General features: G+C 36.7%; 1 protein-coding gene across 2 annotated transcripts in view; it reads left to right on the forward strand.

Moving 5' to 3' along the window:
• Positions 1-6,515: 6,515 nt before the first annotated feature.
• rgs3b (regulator of G protein signaling 3b) overlaps positions 6,516-22,474 on the forward strand; it is a 47,136-nt gene continuing 31,177 nt past the window's right edge. The window contains exons 1-12 of one of the 2 annotated variants that reach the window (XM_016285929.1): positions 6,516-6,568; positions 6,953-7,047; positions 7,366-7,434; positions 7,759-7,819; positions 9,274-9,364; positions 11,433-11,500; positions 16,505-16,586; positions 18,769-18,874; positions 19,044-19,413; positions 19,494-19,542; positions 20,288-20,538; positions 21,048-21,131. In XM_016285929.1, coding sequence (XP_016141415.1) covers positions 6,530-6,568; positions 6,953-7,047; positions 7,366-7,434; positions 7,759-7,819; positions 9,274-9,364; positions 11,433-11,500; positions 16,505-16,586; positions 18,769-18,874; positions 19,044-19,413; positions 19,494-19,542; positions 20,288-20,538; positions 21,048-21,131 — 1,365 coding nt within the window. In that variant the 5' untranslated portion in view covers positions 6,516-6,529. Of the gene's footprint in view, positions 6,569-6,952; positions 7,048-7,365; positions 7,435-7,758; positions 7,820-9,273; positions 9,365-11,432; positions 11,501-13,375; positions 13,548-16,504; positions 16,587-18,768; positions 18,875-19,043; positions 19,414-19,493; positions 19,543-20,287; positions 20,539-21,047; positions 21,132-22,474 lie in introns of those variants that run through there. The other variant, XM_016285930.1, reaches the window with a different exon arrangement.

Raw genomic sequence — 22,474 nt, forward strand, 5'->3', positions numbered from 1 at the left:
GCTTGTTGTTTGTCATTTCTCCAATCACAAATGCAGACATGGTTTTATGTTTACGCGGCAACGCGTAAAAAGACAGTATAAGTCATTATAATCCATAATTATGTCCCCACTGGATGTAACGAATGCCTCGTTTATAATGGGTTTTCATGTTTCTGAATCATCGCTCCGGCCGGACAGGGCATCACAGTATGGTAAGGGGCGTAACATTTCCGTCACACGCTTGAGGTATTCGGCCAATCACAACGAACTGGATAGCTGGCCAATCACAGCACACCTTGCTTTTCCTTCCGATGAGCTTTGTAAAAATCGACGCGTTTCAGAAAGGTGGGGCATAGAGGAGAAACAATAATGTACAGTTTGTGGAAAATAATGTGTTTTTTTAACCTTAAACCGCATAAACACATTTCATTACACCAAATACACAAAATAATGTTCTTTTTAGCAGCATCATATGACCCCTTTAAAAGTAATCATTATTAAAAATAAATTAATTAATTAAAATTGTGTGTGAGATTTTGGGTCCCACCACACATTTTTGTTTTGATTGTTTAAATTTTGAACTTATAAATACTGCATAATACTGTATACATTTGACTCTGACTTTATTAGGACTATCATGTCTCCAGTCACTATCAATAATGTCTGATGGTAGACCATCAAGAAATGCCCTCTTAAAATGACAGAACAGTTATGTATCACACACAGAAAAACAAAGATCTGGAATTCAGGAATCCCATCTCACAAATCGAAAGAAAATGTATTTTGTTACTGTCTGTTGGGGAGACAGTAGAGATAATGGCTGAATTAATTCGACTGAAATCCTCCATGCTCTGCACAAGCTGTTTATTGTTATTTTTATCTGTGTGGATGTTGAGTTGCATGCATTTTCCATGGCTCTCCCAAAGGAGACCAGGAAACAGAGCTTAACACAATGCTTTATGCTCTCAACATGGTTTTGCTCTTACAGAGGGATGCATTGCCTACTATACACAGCCATATGATGGATTCATCATGGGGTTAGTTAGCATGATTATACAGCAGCCCCAAATCACTATTCTTATTTTCCTTATGTTCATCAGTGAGATCTGTGAAGTAAAGCTGTAACCTCTGGAGAGGGGTTGCTTTATCCTGGAATTAAAGAGGCAGTGACTGTTTGATTTCCTGTTGTGTCAATGAATGACTCACTCAGATTAAAGTCCTTTAACGGACAAGAACAAAGGATTGCCCTCAAGACTGCTTTTAATATCTTTTTTCCAAGAGCAATCACATGTATTTTCAGAATATATTCTTAGAAAGTGGTTTTCTGTCATCACATTTTTGTTTTTATAGCTGAAGTTATAAAAAGGGCACTAGGCCTTTTGAGGATTTATACATATCACATAATGATTTATTATAAATACGATTTTTGCATGGGATCATTTAATGTCGTGTCTATGTTTTTCAAGTCCATGACAAACACTTTGCTATAAAGAACTCAGAAGTGTTTGTGAGCTGCTTTCAAGGTTTGTTGTTGTTGATCCAAGTATATAAATTAAAGGGATAGTTCACCCAAAAATGCCACCCAGGGCATCCAAGATGTTGTTGACTTTGTTTCTTCAGTAGAACACAAACAAAGATTTTTAACTCAAACCGTTGCAGTCTGTCAGTCATATAATGGAAGTGAATGGGAATCACGGTTTGAGAGTCAAAAAAACACACACAAACAAAACCAAATTAAACCCTGTGGCTCGTGACGATACACTGATGTGTAAAGACACGAAACGATTCACTTCCATTATATGACTGACAGACTGCAACGGTTTGAGTTAAAAATCTTCGTTTGTGTTCTACTTGAGGCTTTCAGTCACGTGACTTCACGTGTCGTCTAAATATTGTCTGCATATTTAGATTGCCCACCTTTACATATGAGTCACATGGTTTGTACTCTCTTCCCATGAGTCCTCTGGCCTCCAAAACTGTTAATAAAAACATGAGAGCATGGGTAATGAAACTCATTTAATGTGTTATGAATGTAAGACTTCCTGTATGAATTAAGTGCAAGTATAACCGGGTAATTAAAATTAGATTTTAACATAAGAAGCAGTCTTATTTGAAAAACAAATTGTTAAAACTCTAAAATTATAAAGTAAAAAATCTGTTCACAAACATGCTTACTTTGAACATAGAGCCACCCACTGCCTGGAGTAACTGTCAGTTTGAGCTGACCTGTAGTCAGTGGGGAAAAAAATACAAATTATACACAGGGTTCCCACATGCCAAATGAACTTCCATGACTTTACTTTTCTAGTCAATTTAATATCCAGTCAAGTAATAAAAATAATAAATATCTGGTCAAACGTTAGTATTATATATACAGTATATATATAATGTATATATGTATGTATTATTGACTTTTTGCCTTTATTATGATAAGACAGTACTCAGACAGGAAGTCAAGTGAGAGAGAGGGGGACGGGATCTGGAAAGGTCCACAAGCCGGGACTCGAACATGCTCACAAGGCTACTGGCACCAACTAGTATAATATTTTAATGTTTCAGAGAGAAGTCTCTTATGCTCACCAAGGCTGCAATTATTTAATCTGTACAGTACTATTGTGAAATATTATTACAATTTACGTTTTCTATTTCAATACATGTTAAAAATGTCATTTGTAATTTGCCCAAAATTTTATTTTTAAAATATGATGGCACATGAATTTTCATCAGCCATTACTCCAGTATTTGGTGTCACATGATCCTTCAGAAATCATTCTAATATGCTGATTTTGTCTATTTATTTTCATGGAAACATCCACACATGTGAATCTGAAAACCTGTCATGGACTCACAGGTGTAATGGAGAGTCCAAATTATTAGAGCATAACAGATAAGTCCAAAACCCTGACTTAGCATCTGGTGTTACACTAATATGTGCATTGACACACATACATTTCCTCCAGACCTGCAGCAAAGCCTGGTGGCCATCAGATAATTTTCTGCCACAATTCTGTGACAAGTGCAGTCAAACAAATAAAAGTTAAAATCTTTTCATCTAAATCAGTGGTTCTCAAACTGTGATTGGTGGGCCACTGGGGGTCTGTGAAGGACTTAAAGTGGTCCACAAACTGACTGAATGATTTAAATAAATAAATGAACAAATAGACAAAAAGCAACAACAAATAATTCAATAAGTTACTCATAACAATTAATGATTGTGTGTCTAATTTGAGTGCTTATACTGTCATATAAGTTATAGACTACCATTCAAAGATCTGAGACTGCTTTTTAAAAACATGAATCTGACTAGCTCCAAACTTTAAAATGCTAGCACATATCAGTCTACATACTGGTTAGGTCCAACTTGTTATCTAGCTAACATTATGCTGATTCCATTTTATTAGCTAAAACTAGCATGTAGCTTATTTCAATAAAAAGAGTCTGGAATTATGGATTGGTAATAATGAGGTTATTTCAAATAGGTTTCAATTTAATTTTTTTAAACTGTAGGTCATTTTTTAAAGATTTTTGTTGATTAATGCTACTGAAGCATCATTTGTGAACACATACAGTAGCTCAATAATGACTCACCATGAGTTTGTAAAAGAAAGGATGATCTCTGCCATTGCCTGAAACAGCTCAGTGTCACTTTCTGTGCCTTCTGACAGTCCATTATATAGTAAAACCACAGCTTGACTGATTTTAAAAACGTCCCAAATTGCACGCATCACACATGAATTCTCAGAAATGTAGTTAATGAATTCAGATGCGATGCCTCACAGCTATTCAAGAGCTTAACTGCCACTATGCATATGTTGCCACTGGAGGATAAAGGACAGCAGGAGAAAACAAGCATAAATTTCAACCGCCTTGCATTTTGAATAGCTGATAAGACAGGAGGAGCTGTGATTGGTCAGAGAGCAGCACTGAACGAGTGAAAGGGGGTGTGTGTGGAGGGAGGGAGGGAGGGAAAGTCCACCTGCTGTACTCATAATAAACAAAACCTTTGACTGAGGTCACCCTTTGTGCTGATCTGAGATCAGTTATATTATTTCTCTTAAAGGGATAGTTCACCCGAAAATTTGATGTTTATCTGCTTACCCCCAGGGCATCCAAGATGTAGGGGAATTTGTTTCTTCAGTAGAACACAAACAAAGATTTTTAACTCAAACCGTTGCAGTCTGTCAGTCATATAATGGAAGTGAATGGGAATCACGGTTTGAGAGTCAAAAAAACACACACAAACAAAACCAAATTAAACCCTGTGGCTCGTGACGATACACTGATGTGTAAAGACACGAAACGATTCACTTCCATTATATGACTGACAGACTGCAACGGTTTGAGTTAAAAATCTTCGTTTGTGTTCTACTGAAGAAACAAATTCCCCTACATCTTGGATGCCCTGGGGGTAAGCAGATAAACATCAAATTTTCGGGTGAACTATCCCTTTAAGAGAAATAATATAACTGATCTCAGATCAGCACAAAGGGTGACCTCAGTCAAAGGTTTTGTTTATTATGAGTACAGCAGGTGGACTTTCCCTCCCTCCCTCCCTCCACACACACCCCCTTTCACTCGTTCAGTGCTGCTCTCTGACCAATCACAGCTCCTCCTGTCTTATCAGCTATTCAAAATGCAAGGCGGTTGAAATTTATGCTTGTTTTCTCCTGCTGTCCTTTATCCTCCAGTGGCAACATATGCATAGTGGCAGTTAAGCTCTTGAATAGCTGTGAGGCATCGCATCTGAATTCATTAACTACATTTCTGAGAATTCATGTGTGATGCGTGCAATTTGGGACGTTTTTAAAATCAGTCAAGCTGTGGTTTTACTATATAATGGACTGTCAGAAGGCACAGAAAGTGACACTGAGCTGTTTCAGGCAATGGCAGAGATCATCCTTTCTTTTACAAACTCATGGTGAGTCATTATTGAGCTACTGTATGTGTTCACAAATGATGCTTCAGTAGCATTAATCAACAAAAATCTTTAAAAAATGACCTACAGTTTAAAAAAATTAAATTGAAACCTATTTGAAATAACCTCATTATTACCAATCCATAATTCCAGACTCTTTTTATTGAAATAAGCTACATGCTAGTTTTAGCTAATAAAATGGAATCAGCATAATGTTAGCTAGATAACAAGTTGGACCTAACCAGTATGTAGACTGATATGTGCTAGCATTTTAAAGTTTGGAGCTAGTCAGATTCATGTTTTTAAAAAGCAGTCTCAGATCTTTGAATGGTAGTCTATAACTTATATGACAGTATAAGCACTCAAATTAGACACACAATCATTAATTGTTATGAGTAACTTATTGAATTATTTGTTGTTGCTTTTTGTCTATTTGTTCATTTATTTATTTAAATCATTCAGTCAGTTTGTGGACCACTTTAAGTCCTTCACAGACCCCCAGTGGCCCACCAATCACAGTTTGAGAACCACTGATTTAGATGAAAAGATTTTAACTTTTATTTGTTTGACTGCACTTGTCACAGAATTGTGGCAGAAAATTATCTGATGGCCACCAGGCTTTGCTGCAGGTCTGGAGGAAATGTATGTGTGTCAATGCACATATTAGTGTAACACCAGATGCTAAGTCAGGGTTTTGGACTTATCTGTTATGCTCTAATAATTTGGACTCTCCATTACACCTGTGAGTCCATGACAGGTTTTCAGATTCACATGTGTGGATGTTTCCATGAAAATAAATAGACAAAATCAGCATATTAGAATGATTTCTGAAGGATCATGTGACACCAAATACTGGAGTAATGGCTGATGAAAATTCATGTGCCATCATATTTTAAAAATAAAATTTTGGGCAAATTACAAATGACATTTTTAACATGTATTGAAATAGAAAACGTAAATTGTAATAATATTTCACAATAGTACTGTACAGATTAAATAATTGCAGCCTTGGTGAGCATAAGAGACTTCTCTCTGAAACATTAAAATATTATACTAGTTGGTGCCAGTAGCCTTGTGAGCATGTTCGAGTCCCGGCTTGTGGACCTTTCCAGATCCCGTCCCCCTCTCTCTCACTTGACTTCCTGTCTGAGTACTGTCTTATCATAATAAAGGCAAAAAGTCAATAATACATACATATATACATTATATATATACTGTATATATAATACTAACGTTTGACCAGATATTTATTATTTTTATTACTTGACTGGATATTAAATTGACTAGAAAAGTAAAGTCATGGAAGTTCATTTGGCATGTGGGAACCCTGTGTATAATTTGTATTTTTTTCCCCACTGACTACAGGTCAGCTCAAACTGACAGTTACTCCAGGCAGTGGGTGGCTCTATGTTCAAAGTAAGCATGTTTGTGAACAGATTTTTTACTTTATAATTTTAGAGTTTTAACAATTTGTTTTTCAAATAAGACTGCTTCTTATGTTAAAATCTAATTTTAATTACCCGGTTATACTTGCACTTAATTCATACAGGAAGTCTTACATTCATAACACATTAAATGAGTTTCATTACCCATGCTCTCATGTTTTTATTAACAGTTTTGGAGGCCAGAGGACTCATGGGAAGAGAGTACAAACCATGTGACTCATATGTAAAGGTGGGCAATCTAAATATGCAGACAATATTTAGACGACACGTGAAGTCACGTGACTGAAAGCCTCATAAAACAACTCAAACCTGTTTTTCTCTTAGCAGAGAGGCAGCAGTAACTTTCCCGGTCACTGCTGGTGATGATGTGTTATTTTTGTCATTATTTGTCGCTTAATCCTCTGTGGACGTCTGCCCTTGAAATGAACCCATTTTCATGTCAGCCTGAGCAGGTTTCAGGCATGAGAAAGCATCAGTTGTGTTGGCAGCTGTCCACTCAATTCCAAATTCAAGTGTTGATTGATTTTCCCTCTGAGCATGATGAATATATCCTCTAGCAATGTTAAACTAGTGGACTTAATAGCAACCACCAACACGTGTTTATTTATTCCAGATAAGTATTGCTCCAGATGTTGACCACAGCAAGCGATGGAAGACCAGGACCGTTCTAGACTGCAAGAGTCCTGTTTTCAACGAGACTTTTATGTTGTGAGTGATTCTTATTGTTGGCTACAGACAGAGCACTTGTATGATGGTGTTTAAAAAGAGAAAGTGAAGAGTGTCGTGTTATCTTATAGTTGAATAATTTATGTGAAACATTATGTGCTCTCTAACCTCTCGTCTGACAGCCTCTATATCTCAATCAGTCTTTCCGAAAGATACTTTAGGGCTGAGTCTGCTGTCTCTCTTTTGTTAGCTGAAAAAAAGGCTGTCTTTTTGAAGTCTTTGGAGGAGAAGGCCATTGTGTTTTTGGATGAAGCTGGACATTGATGGATGAGCTTTTGAAGTGTTGCATTTATGTTGCAGAAATGTGGATGAAGACGATCAGAAGAAGAGGCTGTTGTTAACCGTGTGGAATCGCAGTCGAACTTCCAGGTAGGACTTTATCATCTTTTTTCATTCACGTGTTGATTTTCGACATGTATCCAGCTGTAGATAGAGGCTATTTATGTGTACCATAAGTACAATTGTTCTAGTATGTATTTTATTTTCCCGCTGCAAAAGACCCTCAGCAGTGTCACAGTCACTCAGTACAAAATCAATATGTTATTGGCTGTGTTTTTTCATATCAGCAGCGTCACTGGGCAGCGAACATGATCTAAGTGGGGTTAACCGATATATGAATGTGACATGACTTTATCAGCAGTTCAAAAATTCCCGCCTGTTGTTGTGTTTTAGAGTGTTTGATTTTGCCCACAGGCGCAGTGACTTCCTGGGCTGTATGAGTTTTGGTGTCCACTCCCTCATCACCTCATCTAAGGTAAATATCCTGTTGTTAATATTTGCCCATAGTGCTTTTACTCCGCAATGCTTTGAAAATCATTTGGATTTGGATTTTTATCAGAAAAATGTAGAACAATTTACAGTAATTGTAGTACAGTGGTTATTGCTTTTTTATTTTCTCCCAACACCCATACATTCATTCAAAAATGACAACTAAAAAACTGCATATATGCATAAACATATTTTATATTCATTTATTATCATGTTATTTTATAAAAGTCTCTTATACTCACCAAGGCTGCAATTGTTTTATCAAAAAATATAGTAAAAAAGTAATATTGTGAAATGCTATTACATTTTTATTTTAGTCAATTTAAAAAAGTAATTTATTTCTATGAGGGCAAACCTGAATTTTTATGATCCTTTAGAAATTATTATAATAGGCTGATTTGGTAGTCAAGAAACATTTCTTATTATTATCAATGTAGAAAACATTGTTGGAACTTTTATATATTTTTCAGGATTCTTTGATGACTAGAAAGAAATATAACAGCAAATAACTGTATTGACTTTAAATGACTTTATTTGAAATAAAAAACTAATTGTAACATTATGAATGTTTAAATGTCATTCTTGATCAAATGAATGCATCCTTGCTAATTAATTATGTACATGTGCTGAATTAGAGCGGTTCAGTAATTATGCACCATGAATGCTATTGTAAAATGTGACTGAAATGGAAAGCATAAAGTGATATATTAGTAAACAGATGTTACTTTCCTAGATGTACTGCCACGATCCATCATCCATTATTTACCTAAAACCTTCTTTCATTGTAACACAACTCAGCTTGCTTTATGAAAGATAGCATTTCATATTTATCAAAAGAAACGTTCCTCTTAATTTCATTCTCTTCTTGTCAAAGCATTTCCTCCACACCATCGTCTAATTACACAGTGGGGGAAGTGGCGACGGGACTGCTCATTGAGGCTTGAAAAATTACCTACAATGACCAAGAGCAGCACACTCAAACATGCTGGCATCGTGGCTTTATTCTGCATGCCCGCCTGCACAGACGAACGAGAAATATCCCATCTGAGATCCCTGTTCCTTTACATTATGTCCCGTTGTCAAATTCAAGAGTGTTATACTCATGTGTTAAGACAGTAAATCCTTTCTCAGAGGTTGATATTTGTAGAAAAATTAGATCAAACCCGATGGATATTTTATATAACACCATGCCATCTGGCCGAGCGGGAGAGTAAAATGGGCATCAGCTGTTTACAGCTGCAAAGGTCTCAAAAACACACACAAACATGGATACACGACAGAGCTGCCGACCACCACAGGGCCTGATTTTAATACTCTCCCTATGAGGGATGCATGAACAAGTCAACAGATATTGGAATTGCAAAACCTTGCAAAGGAAAGAGCATCTTCTTCCCATGGCTCTCTGTGTCTAATTGTGTTTTGCACATTTTCTGCTGACAGGAGATCAGAGGTTGGTATTATCTCCTGGGAGAGGAGCTGGGCAGGAGCAAACATCTGAAAGTGGCCTCACGTCGCATCAGACAGACCGCTGGTGAGATTCAACGCAGTTTCTCTCTCTTTTGCAGTTGGATCGTAGCCACTTTCTGATAGCCTTTAGCAGTGAAGATGGATACATTCCACATGACAGTTTTTCCTCAGCAACAGTAGATCAGATGATAACAGATAGTGCTGAAACCAGGGATGCACCGCTAATGCAGCAAACATGACGGCAGTGTGGAAACAGCTGTCCGAGAAAGATGCAAAAAATCATGACAAGCACCGACAGTGAGAGACTGTTTAGTACTGCATCGCATGTCTTCGATGAGAAGAGGAAGGGTGGTTGTTGCTGGTTACTGTATGATGATTAAAATCGCGAAATGCCCTTAAACAGTTAAATAAACTGCAGAATGTTATGTTTTCTAATACACGCAGGAATTGCACGAGGGAAATCTGCGCTGAAACTGTGTTACTCGTCAGCTGCTCAGTAACATTTTTATGAATTTTTACAAGGCATGTGACAATGCGATACGTGCAACAAACGTCTTCCCAAATTCGTAATGAGAATCATTTGTCAACAAAAAGAAGCACTGAGGTCTTCCTGCGGGTTTCTGACAAAATAAAAGTTGAGAAAAAGTAAGAACTCAGTCAACATTAATAAATGTTATTATTGTAGTTTTACTGTTGCTCTGTAAAATAAAATAATAATTACAACAGCTCTAATAAAACATTTATTGTAACATTTACACATAGTGTTCAGACTAGGATCTATAATGTTTTCTAATGTTTTAAAAGAAGTCTCTTCTGCTCAGCAAGGCTGCTTTTATTTGTAAGGCAAAAATACATGCCTGATTCAAGAAGGGGGTCTAAAAAATGCCCAAAAAATATTATTTGACTAACTTATTAATTTGAAGTTAAGTTGTGTTTTATTGGTATAGTGTCTGCTAGAATACTAAAAGATATTCAGTGTTAAGTAAATATTTTTTAAATTGTTGTTTTGTAAATGATTTTTTTCTTTGAAAAGCAAGACAAAACAGTAAAAAGCACATTTTGGCTATTTAATTTTCTGCAATGGTGAAAAAAATTGGCAAAATGGGGGAAAAAACGTGTTCGGTATTCGAATTTTCATTTCGGTGCATCTCTAGCTGAAACCAAGCAAGCTTTTTGCAGCGGAAGTTACTTTTGAGTCTGAATGGAATTTGAATGTTTTACTTCTCAACAAATGCTATGTTGAATTAACAAGCATCGCCTTGTACCTCTTGGAGGGATATAGAGGGCTCGGTGTTGAAACGTACAGCATCCCTGCGGAGAGCTGTAACAAAGAGCCGGGGGCCAGGGGGCCGACACAGTGTGCGCTGTGAGGAGCCGCGGGAATAAGATGAGAATTAAAAGGTTGAAGCGTCATGATGTGTCTAAGTCAGTTTAAATCCACTTTAGAGATCTTGTTTCCCTCCCTCTGCTTTTCGTAATGACCTTTGCAATGAAAAAACATTCGGCGCAGTCATTTTTTTGTCCGTTGTGTGTAAGAGATCATCTTAATTATTGCTCACAAAATGAACGAATTTGCTCCTGGGGTGTGGATGAAATGACACGTGTCCCATTAGAGAAATTCATCCGAGATTAAGTTTGATTGGAGAGAGAGAGAGAGAGCGAGAGAGGTGCAGGAGAACAGAGAGAGAGAGAAAGAGAGGGGGCTTGAGTCAAGACACTGGGCTGACTTTAATAGAGAGAGCCAGCTGTATTGTATCCCTCTTGAATGCTGTTTCCATGAAGAATGTTTAAAAAGACATTGCTTCCTGGGAGCGTAATCTCTATGGTTACAAAGTGGGGGAGCCTGTCGCAGGTTGTCGGGGTGGGGGTGACGCTTTTAGGGGAGTAGATTTCTTTCTCTCTCTCTGTTGTGGGGCAGTCAGCTCTGTGTCACAGCCATTCAGGTTGAGTTCATCTCTCATGGTGTAGACACACTCACTTTCAGCCGAAGCCTGCAGACAGCATTGACCGGATTCTGCTGTCCTCTCTCTAAAAGAGTGCTGGAGTCGAGAGATTTCTACCCAGGGCTAAGATGTACTCAAAGAGAAATCTGTCGGCCTGGGACTCGTGGGACTCTCTTGTGTATCTTTCAGAAGCTGCTGCGTCCAACTATGAAGCTGGAGCCGAGACCACAAGTCCAGAGAACATGCAGTCATTTACAGTAAGTTGGATTTTTTGATTTACTTTGAAATGTTTATTTTTGTAAAACTTTTTGTAACCTAAATTGTTCTTCATTTTATGTAACTTCTAAATTAATACATTTGTAATAGTAAAACATGTTTAATATAAATAAACCTAATGTTAAACCAATGAAAGTTTTTTTTTAAGGTTCAGATCAGATAGAAATAACACATTCCACTTTTTACAGAGTAGGATTTCATTGAGCGTTATGGATACTTACATTTCAAATTTTGTGTAATTTGATATTTCGTCAGAATTTTAAATGTTGTGTAGTTTGTATGAAAAAAAAGGATTTTTAAATATTTGAAAAAATTCTAGAGTCCAGCTGATAATGCTTCGTATGGATTTTTTTGTAGACACGGAAGTATGCAGTGTTATTTATAAAATGTTACAGTTTTCAGGAATTATCAGTACCAACTAGTTTATGAGTTTCGATTTAGACGGGTCTTAAAATGTGTTTCAAACTGTATTATTTTATATTAATATTTTAATTATATTATAGAATTTATTAATATTTTGAATGAGCTTTTATTTTTATTATTTTCAGGTTTCATTTTAATTTTAGTTTTAAGCATTAGTTCTTTTTTTCTTTTATGTTTTAGATATTTTTATTTAGATTTTCAGTTTTAACTATAGTAATTGTAGGACTTCAATTTATTTTATTTTTTAAGTTTAATCATCTGCTATTCATATTTTATTTCAGTTCAGCTTAATTTCAGTTGTGGATTTTTAGTAGTTTTAGTTTTTAGTTAATGATAACACTGGTTTGAAATAGGTGCAGTGCAAAACACGATTCCTCCGCTTTTGCTGGCTTGTTGGGAGTAAATTGATTTGGCTGTCATGTTGGAAACTATTATTGCAGACTTACGCTAAGCTAACAACAACAGCAACAGCTAACTATGTTGCATGTAGTCAAAAGAGTTTTCCAGCCATCATAGCCATCAGAGATGTGACTACATCAGCTTGGGAATACAAGCAGCTCTGTTGCGTGACAGACAGTAGAAATATGAGGAGGTGTGTGGATGTGCTTTTGGATATGTGTGACACAAACACACACACATACTCGCTCGTTAAACCCTCCCATCCACTTTAGCGAGCAACTTTTCCCAGGACTGTTCTCCGCCCGCTCTGTTCTCCTCAGACAAAGCTGGGAAATGGGAAAAGCCAACAAAGTGGCTGCAATAGGAAGCCCAATCCTGCACAGTGTTTATGATTTATCCCTGTTTGATTCCCGCTCCACTGGCACTCTTGTTGGTTCCCTGTCTTTTTATGTGGAGGCCGGTCAAATACTCTGCTAATCATTCTTCCATTTCCTTCCTCTCTTCCCGAAAATCCATTTTTCAGATTTCATACTTGACTTTCCAGGGATTTCTGATTGGCGATGACTGGTTTTAACTAGAACATCAGTGATAGGGTGATGTAAGAGATAAACAAAGCATGGATTATGGTAGAGTGAAATGACTTGTGTTGGTTTAACACAGATCCTGCTTGAGAATAATAATGGATTTCGGAAATGTCAACACTGTTTACGTGAATCGAGGTGTAGTGCATGGGCTGAATGGCCTCCACATCGGTCAGCCTATGCTTGTCCAGCTTCTCATTAAACAAACATTGTACTTTAATGTCTCTGGCTCAAAATGAATGTTTGTGTTTACAGTGCTTTACACTAAATCAAGCCTATCGGAGTGAGCTCCATCTCACTGCGCAGAGAGAGCGAGTTCAGCCACTACTGTTGAGAGCTACTCAGGAAACATGTTGGCTTATCGAGAGCAGACATATTGCCTGGCCACTGGCTGGGGGGGTGGAAGGTGGTTTCCTGTCATTCTTCTGCTCAGAGCAGTTCCCATGAGTGGGCATGCATAGCCGCACTAGAGCGAGTGTGAAGGGAAGCAGCATCACCTGTGTGACTTTACTTTTATTTAAGACACTGAAGAGAGCAACATAGATGTAGGTAGACGTATATGCGGTGAGTGATGCATATGATCCACGGTCTGTGTCGGCTCTGCATCGAACGAAACTTGCCACAGGTTTGTCCCTCTGCTTTTTAAAAAAAATGTTTGGCTGTGGTTGTAGTGTTTTTGAAAGTGGTATAAGAGTTATGGCGTGTTCGGTCTGGGATAGTCCTCGTGAAATGTGTTGCATAAAATTTCTTTTTTTGAGATTAGAGTGCAGCGGTGTAGCTGGATGTTTAAATATCCGAGCTGATTGAAGCAAGGCATTCAACCCTAGGTTGCTCCAGATTAGCACTGTAAGTGGATTTGGCTAAAAATTACATTATATTATAATGGTTGATCCTTGAGAATGATGAGGGAATACAGATTTGAGTTGTTTTGCGTAATGGAAAGGCTCTCTCCAGCTTCTCCAGCTCCCTTGGGATGGATGACTTTATCAATGAAAGTTAGTCAATATATGGCAGAAATATTAGAAATATAAGTGGGACTGGGGTCAAGGAGGGATGCCGGATGACTAGTCACATGAGTGTGATAAGCAGCCGCTTATATATCCTTGTGATTGACAGGACTAGATGAAAAAGGTGACCAGATTTTTAAGTTGAGGGGGTGGGGGGTGTGATTTCATTGGCGGTGCCTATCCAGGTTTGTTTGTAATAATAGGAATAGCAGTAGTTACAAAAGGTTTAAGATATATAGTTTATTTAATAAAGCAAGAGAAAATGTCTGATCATTTGGTTGGTGCGTTACATTACTGTTGGTGTGTTTTAGCCGCCTGCTTAGCCTGTTTTATTCAGGTTTACATTTGAATGAAACAAATGCGAAGAACATAAAATGAATAATGTTACAAATGTGTTTGTAAATGTTGACATTTAAATATACATTTAAATTCATTTGAATCAATTCTAATATAATATAATATAATAAATACAATATAAAAATCATGTGATGAATGAATGATGCATTTATATAGTGCTTTATTGTGTATTTTTGTACACCCAAAGCACTTTACAATCATGTGTTAAATAATAACAAATGTATTTGTAAATTTACGTATATTCATCAATTTTAACAAAAATTACCATACAAAAGAATAATAAATACATTAAATCATCATGAAACCATAAAAATCCAAACAATAGAATAGAATCGAATAGCAACCAAATAAATTGACAGATTTTCTGAAGACTTAATGAAGATGAAAATCTAAGCAAATCAAGTTGCATGGACAAAGAAACAGCTTTCCTTATTGAGAAGCACAAACGGTCCCAAATATGGTAGCTAGAGCATTGAGGATACTTAGTCAGCCAAAAGCAGGACATATTTACATTTTTTGTGAGTTGTTGGAAAACTGGGACAACACCTCATGAAATCAGGTCGTCTGCTCCACCTCTTATGTTTGAAACTCCATTTAATGATGAACAAGACCTTTCTGCTCATCCTCTTAAACTGGATTATGGCATAATGAATGAATATTGTCATAACAAGAGCTAGTCCTCATTCAGTAATGCTATTACTTTGACTTCACTGATCACACAGGTGACTGTCCATGTTTAAACTTGAACTTAAACAACAACCAGGAGCAGTGGAAAAGGGAAACAGTGCAGTTTGATGTGGATAATTATTTCATCACAGCAATTAATGGAGCTTGTAACGAGCGCGACCACATCGACCCAGAGGAGAAAAGAGGAATAGCAGAGAAAGTCCTAAAGCTGTCATCACTTTTTCTCTTTTTATTCTCTCTCCCTCCCCAAACAAGGCTCTTTGTTGTTGTTCGGTCAATGTCATGTTAAATGTGAGACGCCCCCCTCCCCTTCAACATTTCCTATTTAGTTTGGCTCCAGGTTCTGTTGACATTTTGAACTTCTACTGTCCAAATATTCTGTGTCTGCTGTTTGTCAGTGCCATGGCAGTTTGAATTTGCCAAGTTATTATAAAATTGTAGCCAGAGTAAAATTGTATTGCCAAGAAGTTGCTCCTTCATACCACAAGAGACTTAGTAAATCTTAGTTATGTTTCATTTGAGTTACAACTTTGACTCTGTAATGTTTCTCTGTAAAATATTTCTGAGAAGTAAAAAAAAAAGCAAAACATTTCTAATAAAAGTATTTATACGGCACTCCAATATACTCAAATAACATGGTATTGCCACACTCTCAAAAAAAGGTGCATATTAGTACCTTAAAGGGGTTAAATGTGAGAGCCATGGCAGTTTTCTCCCCCAATCATTTCCTTTTCTTGCCAGGGAAAAAGAAAAGCCCCCTGATCACCCAGCAACCCTGACTAATTTCTCAGCTTGTAGTTTTTAATATCCCTGACTCTTTGGTGCTATGGCCTTTCAGTCTTCGTGCTGCTGGGGTACAGTGGCGCTCTAGGGGGGATGTTTGTTTCTGGCACACACACTCTCTCTGACCCGGTTACTGTGGGGTCTTACACTGTACTCCTACTGTGGATGGTCCATCTTCCTGAATGTTCCTGAGGTCACTTTCATTTCAGTCCATTAAAAATATTTATTTTATTATTAAAAAAAGCTATATATTAATGATTTTCATTGAATATAGTTTGATTAAAAGTTTTTGAAATAAGTCCCTTCAATGCTCATCAAGGCTGCATTTATTTAATAGAGTAAAAACAGTAATTTTGTGAAATATTATATATATATATATATATATATATATATATATATATATATTAAAATGTAATTTATTCCTGTTATGTCAAAGTTGAATTTTCAGCAGCAATTACTGCAGTCTTCAGTGTCACATGATCCTTCAGAAATCATTCTAATATGATGATTTGTTGTTCAAGAAACATTTATTATTGTCAGTTTGGAAAAAAATGCAAGTTTTCATGATTCTTTGATTAATATAAAGTTAAAAAATATCAAACAAACCTTTTTAACAGATTATTAATGTCTTTATTGTCACTTTTGATAAATTGAATGCATCCTTGCTGAATAAAAGTATTGACATCTTAAAAAAAATACTAACCCCAAACCTTTGAATGGTCGTGTTTATGTATGTGCTTTTTCACAGGTGACCATTTTGAGAGGAAAAGATGGTTTTGGCTTCACCATCTGCTCTGACTCCCCTGTACGAGTCCAAGCTGTTGATCCAGGTAATTTTAAACACTCAAGAACTATCATTATTGTCCTCATAATTTGCCAAGTTATTATAAAATTGTAGCCAGAGTAAAATTGTATTGCCAAGAAGTTGCTCCTTCATACCACAAGAGACTTAGTAAATCTTAGTTATGTTTCATTTGAGTTACAACTTTGACTCTGTAATGTTTCTCTGTAAAATATTTCTGAGAAGTAAAAAAAAAGCAAAACATTTCTAATAAAAGTATTTATATGGCACTCCAATATACTCAAATAACATGGTATTGCCACACTCTCAAAAAAAGGTGCATATTAGTACCTTAAAGGGGTTATATGACGTTGCTAAAAAGAACATTATTTTGTGTATTTGGTGTAATGAAATGTGTTTATGTGGTTTAAGGTTAAAAAAACACATTATTTTCCACATACTGTACATTATTGTTTCTCCTCTATGCCCCGCCTTTCTGAAACGTGTCGATTTTTACAAAGCTCATCGGTCTGAAAAGCGAGGTGTGCTCTGATTGGCCAGCTATCCAGTGCTTTGTGATTGGCCGAATACCTCAAGTGTGTGACGGAAATGTTACGCCCCTTAACGTATTGTGATGCTGTCTCCCGGCCGGAGCGACGAGACAAAAACATGAAAACCCATTATATACTGTCTTTTTACGCATTGCGTTGCATCGCGCCGCGTAAACATAAAACCATGTCTGCATTTGTGATCGGAGAAATTACAAACAACAAGCCCTACTCTACACTGCTGAAAACTCACGTTTGAATCATCAGTGGCAAATTCTTTAAATATAAAAAACGTACTTACAGTCTGTGAGTCAGAACAGCCGGCATTGTAGTCTACTGTACCAGGATCAGGAAACAGTCCTCCATAAAATGCGCTGCACACATCTGAATATTTGGGTTGAACTGTTCTGGAACAGTGTTGTAAATACAACTTAACCACTGATTTCTAGTCGTGTCCTCTTTTGGAAGGCTTTCACAACGAAACACACAGCGGGTTTGAGTACGGCGTGGCCAGCAGACTTGCGGCAACCACATGTGACGACCCCGGGCTGGACTCCGCTTCGTTCACGGTGAAAGCCAATCCGGCGAGCCACAGCGCGAAGTTGATGTATTTCCTCAGCGACCAGCACGGATCAGCTCTAGGCATGATGAAGCGGATACCGTCCTCTTTTGGAAGGCCAACCAAAGTAGTTTCGCTTTCACAATGAAACACACAGCGCCTCCACAACATGGTGGCGGTGGCAGCAACATTACTACAGCGAGAATAAAAGTTACGCCCTCTTTCTTTGCGTGAACATTTGGGCGGCATTATGCAAATCTTCCCCTCATCATGACGTAGATATGTGGGGGCGTGTTAGAACGAGCCGTTTTAGGTAGGCGTGGTTGACTCTTAACTTTTATAAAGAATATCTCTTTGGATTTGAGACTTTAATCTTTGCAACTTTACAGATCTTCTTTATGCACCAAGAGTAATACTCCAAAGAGAAAGGAAAAATGTAAATCGCATCATATGACCCCTTTAAGGGTACATAATACTACTTTAAGCTATTAATATGCACTTTTTAGGGGTAGATAAGGTAAAAAAATAAAAATAAAGTGTCCCTTAAAGGGAACTGCCCCAGTGACTCTGTACATTTTACACATTTCCAAAACATAAAGGTACAAAAAAAGATAACACTTTAGTACTGGGTCCAATTCTCACTATTAACAGTTGCTTATTTGCATGCCTATTATTAACATATTGACTGTTTATTAGTATTATAAAGCACATATTCTGCATGACCATATTCTACATCCTTAATCCTACCCAATACCTAAACTTAACAACTACCTTTCTAACTATGAATAAGCAGCAAATTAGTTTATTGAGGCAAAAGCCATAGTTAATGGTTTGCTAATAGCGAGAATTAGACCTTAAAATAAAGCATGAACAAAAAAACACTTTTGTGTAAACACTTTATTTTAATGTCTTTCTTACATGTATTTTACTATGGTAACAACAGTAAATTATGCATAATTACAAGCAGTAACCCTAATCCAAACCCTAATCCTAACCCTATAGTAAGTACATGCTATTGATTAATATTGCTCAGTACTTCAGTGTACACAATTACACTATAAAATGAAGGGGATACTTTTTTTTAACTATTTATGATCTTGAGTGTCTTTGTCTATTTTGTTTAGGAGGTCCAGCTTACCAGGCAGGTTTACAGCAGCTGGACACATTATTGCAGCTAAATGGCCAGCCGGTTGAACACTGGAAGTGTGTAGACCTGGCTCATGCCATCAGGTGTGTAGGGATGTTTTTGGTCATTATTTTGTGGCCACAGGTTTCACAACAACTTAATAATTGCCTCTCATTTTTTTATAATAATAGTATAATGAGCTAACATTGGAACTGGTTCTTTATTTATCTTTATTGAACTGGCTTATTGTTAAAATCATCCTTCTTCCTGCAGGAATTGTCGTAATGAGATCACAGTGGTGGTGTGGAGGACAGTGCCTATTATGAAGCCTTACTATGAGGGACTTATCCACAGACCTTCCTACAAACCTTCCGGATTTGATTCTCTCTCTTCAACTGCAAAGACACAAAACAAAACTCCACCTTTACTCTCTCGACCCGCCAATCACAAACAGGGTCGCCGTAAAAAAGGAAGTGGCCCTGATAACTCCGGAAACGGAGTAGGAGAGTCATTGTGGTCTTGGACTGGCAAACGAGAAGAAAATGACTACAAAACACGCACACAGACCCTCAAAGGTACCCGTGTGACATCATCAAACGGTGACAACTACATCATCCTCTCTCCTGTCAGCCCTGGAAACCAGGTGGGAATCTGAAAGCAATTGTATTCATGTTCAATTTGAGTGGGGTAATATGTTGCTTATCTGAATGTTTAATGTTGCAGATATTGCAGCCAGTGTATTCTGACTCCAATGGCACCCTGGGAACTCTTGGTAAGACAGCCTATGAGAACGTTTTATATTTCTGTTCCACATGTTTAGGCAAAGATCTGAGATTGACTAGTCTCAGATCAGTTTGTCAAAATGTCAAATTTTTGCATATGCTCTTTAGGAAAGAAGCATAAAAAATGTGCAAGAACAGTTATTGTGATCCCCAAGTGTTGTGATGAAATGACAGATGGCAGTATCATGAGGCTCATAACCATAGTGAATGATTAATGTGTTTATAGTTTTTTAAGAAATATATTATTTCTTTTTCAAAGATTGATTGATTTGTTTCATTTTTTAAAGAATGCATTAAATTGGTCAAACGTGACAGTAAATACATGTATAATGTTACAGTGAAATTCTGTTTTAAATAATGCTGTTGTTTTAAATTCCTATTCATCAAAAAAAAATCATGGTTTCCACAAAAATATTCCAATTATCGTTTTCAACATTTATAATAAAAAGAAATGTTTCTCAAAAACCTTTTTTTTTTTTTTAAATTCAGCTTTGCCATAACGGAACTGTAACTTGTAATAATATATCACAGCATTACAGTTTTTACTGTATTTTTGAGCAAATAGTCTTCTTTAAAAAGGAAAAAAAAAAGAACCAAGCCTAAACTTTTGAGGTCTTTGCATGCTAATCCAGGGTACTTCAAATATTAACATGGTACTGGACATGTACAAAAAAAAATCATAATAGTGTGGTACGTTTTTACAAGTTTTTGATGCTATTTCATGTCAATTCATAGGAAGAATCTATCAGACTAGCGGAGGAGTGCAGCAGAGCCCAGACTACCTGCAGAATGGGGGGCTGCAAGCACAAGCCACCTTGTGCAGATCTATAAACAGTAAGACCACAACCTTACCTCCTTCATCCTACAGACAGAGCTTTGCCAACTACCAGAACTGCACCATCGTCCAGTCCCACCTGCCTCACTCCAACTATGGCACATACGTCAGTCTGGCCCCCAAGATTCTCATCTTCCCAGTTTTTGTTCAGGTATGTTCACTATCTGTTTATCTTCCAGGTTTATTATGTAGTCTTTGTACATGTTTTATTGGAAATGCTAGAGGTAAAAGATCAGTGGTTTGTGTTATTAAGTGTATCATACAAGTCTTATCAATAACAAATATTAATTATTGGTTAAAATCTGTATGAATGTGTAAGTAAGTGTGTGTTTTCATATGTTTCCCCCATTTTTAATAATCTTTAGCTTTTTTCTGTGGTGTGAGAAAGAATTTTCCTCAAGTAATACAAGGTCATGAAAAGCTTCATGTATAATAACTACGTGTTTTTTAAAACAAAAATGTTACTTAAAATTAAAATAGTTGAAGTATAATATGCCACACCACAGCATACCACTCTCACTGCTTGGCATTTCATGCCAATTTAATGGCCAGTGTGCTGTTATTATAGTTCATCTAGGATGTGTTGTACTGATACACAGCTTTCCGCAAATAACATGATGCACACAGTGTAGCTGTAATGAGTCTTTAATTACATTGCAGCCACTGGACCTGTGCAGCCCAGAGAGAGTCCTGATGTTGTCAGAGGAAATGATCCTTCATGATAGTAAACATACAGCTCTTAAGGTAACGCCACTAACTCACACTCTCCCCAGAGAAAAATGTGTTGCTCAGAGGTTGTTGTTGTTGTTTAATTAGGGGAGTTTTCTGTTGTATTTAATGATCACATTTTTCATTTACATTTTAACAAATGTATTTATAACTAATGAGACAATTGTTAGCACATAATAAGACTATACAGCCATACAAATAATATGGATGGCATATCCCAAATAAATTTTTGATGAGAAATTTTTAGGTTCATATTGCAGGGTTTCCGCAGGGTCTTAAAAAGTCTTAAAGTCTTAAATGTAGTTGTATCAAACTTAAGGCCTTAAAAAGTCTTAAACTGTACAATAAAGTCTTAATTATGATTTGAAGAGGTCTTAAATTTGGGGACGGAAAGACCAGAATTGTGATATAGCAGAATGTGATGATTAAACTTCAAAAAAGGCTACGATTTCAAAATTCAAAGTCCGTGCTGAGCTGCTTTGTGTTCTGCTGTTACCGGGGAAACAGTGATATTTCAACCAAATGCGCCACCTGCTGGCAGAGAATAAGCATTTTCAAAAAGCCTGTTGTTTTGTTCAGAGTTCAGACCAATGCGCATTTAGAGTGCGTTCTTTCACTGCATGAATCGGTCTATTAAAATGCATTTAGAATTATCACATAATTCAAGATATGGGGGCAGAAAATGTATATATTTATATAATTAATATAGTTAATATCACATGAAGAGTGCCGTTTTTTCTCTCCAAAAGTCAACATGATTACAAATGTGATATTGATTTTATACAGCAGTTCAATAAACAAGAAGTTAAGAGACTTACATTTTAGACACCGTATTTCTTGCTTTTGCTCTATTTTGCCAACAAAAAGCAGCACTCTTTTGCATCTCTGAGCAACATGACGGTGTTTCCTTCTTGAATGAATCAAGCGTTTAAATGATTCAGTTCAATCGCAATGACTCGCTTATTAACAGTGACTTGCTGCCACCTTCTGGCAATTTTAATTTCACATTTAAAAGTATCTTTTCATTTTTTTTTAAATAATTTCAAACATCAGTTTTCAATGTTTTATGTTTAAAATATCAAAACATTATTCATGCATTTGTAACTGTAGGTTAAAGTATTCCACGTCCCTCTGAGCTGCATTAAACAGTGTGTAAATGCATCTAAATGCCACTTAAGATGCAGTTTCTATGTTTCCTCTGCATTGCAAAGATACATTTTGTTGATATTGATTTAATTTGCTTGGTAACAACCCAAATGCAAGAATTTGACTCAAAAGTTGTTGCACACTTTAAGAGAAAAACGGCTTAAAGGTAAAAATGCCCATAAAACTTATTGGAAAAGATTAATTTCTATCAC

This window comes from Sinocyclocheilus grahami, unplaced genomic scaffold, assembly GCF_001515645.1.
Source record: "Sinocyclocheilus grahami isolate Dianchi unplaced genomic scaffold, SAMN03320097.WGS_v1.1 scaffold203.1, whole genome shotgun sequence".
Taxonomy (NCBI): domain Eukaryota; kingdom Metazoa; phylum Chordata; class Actinopteri; order Cypriniformes; family Cyprinidae; genus Sinocyclocheilus; species Sinocyclocheilus grahami.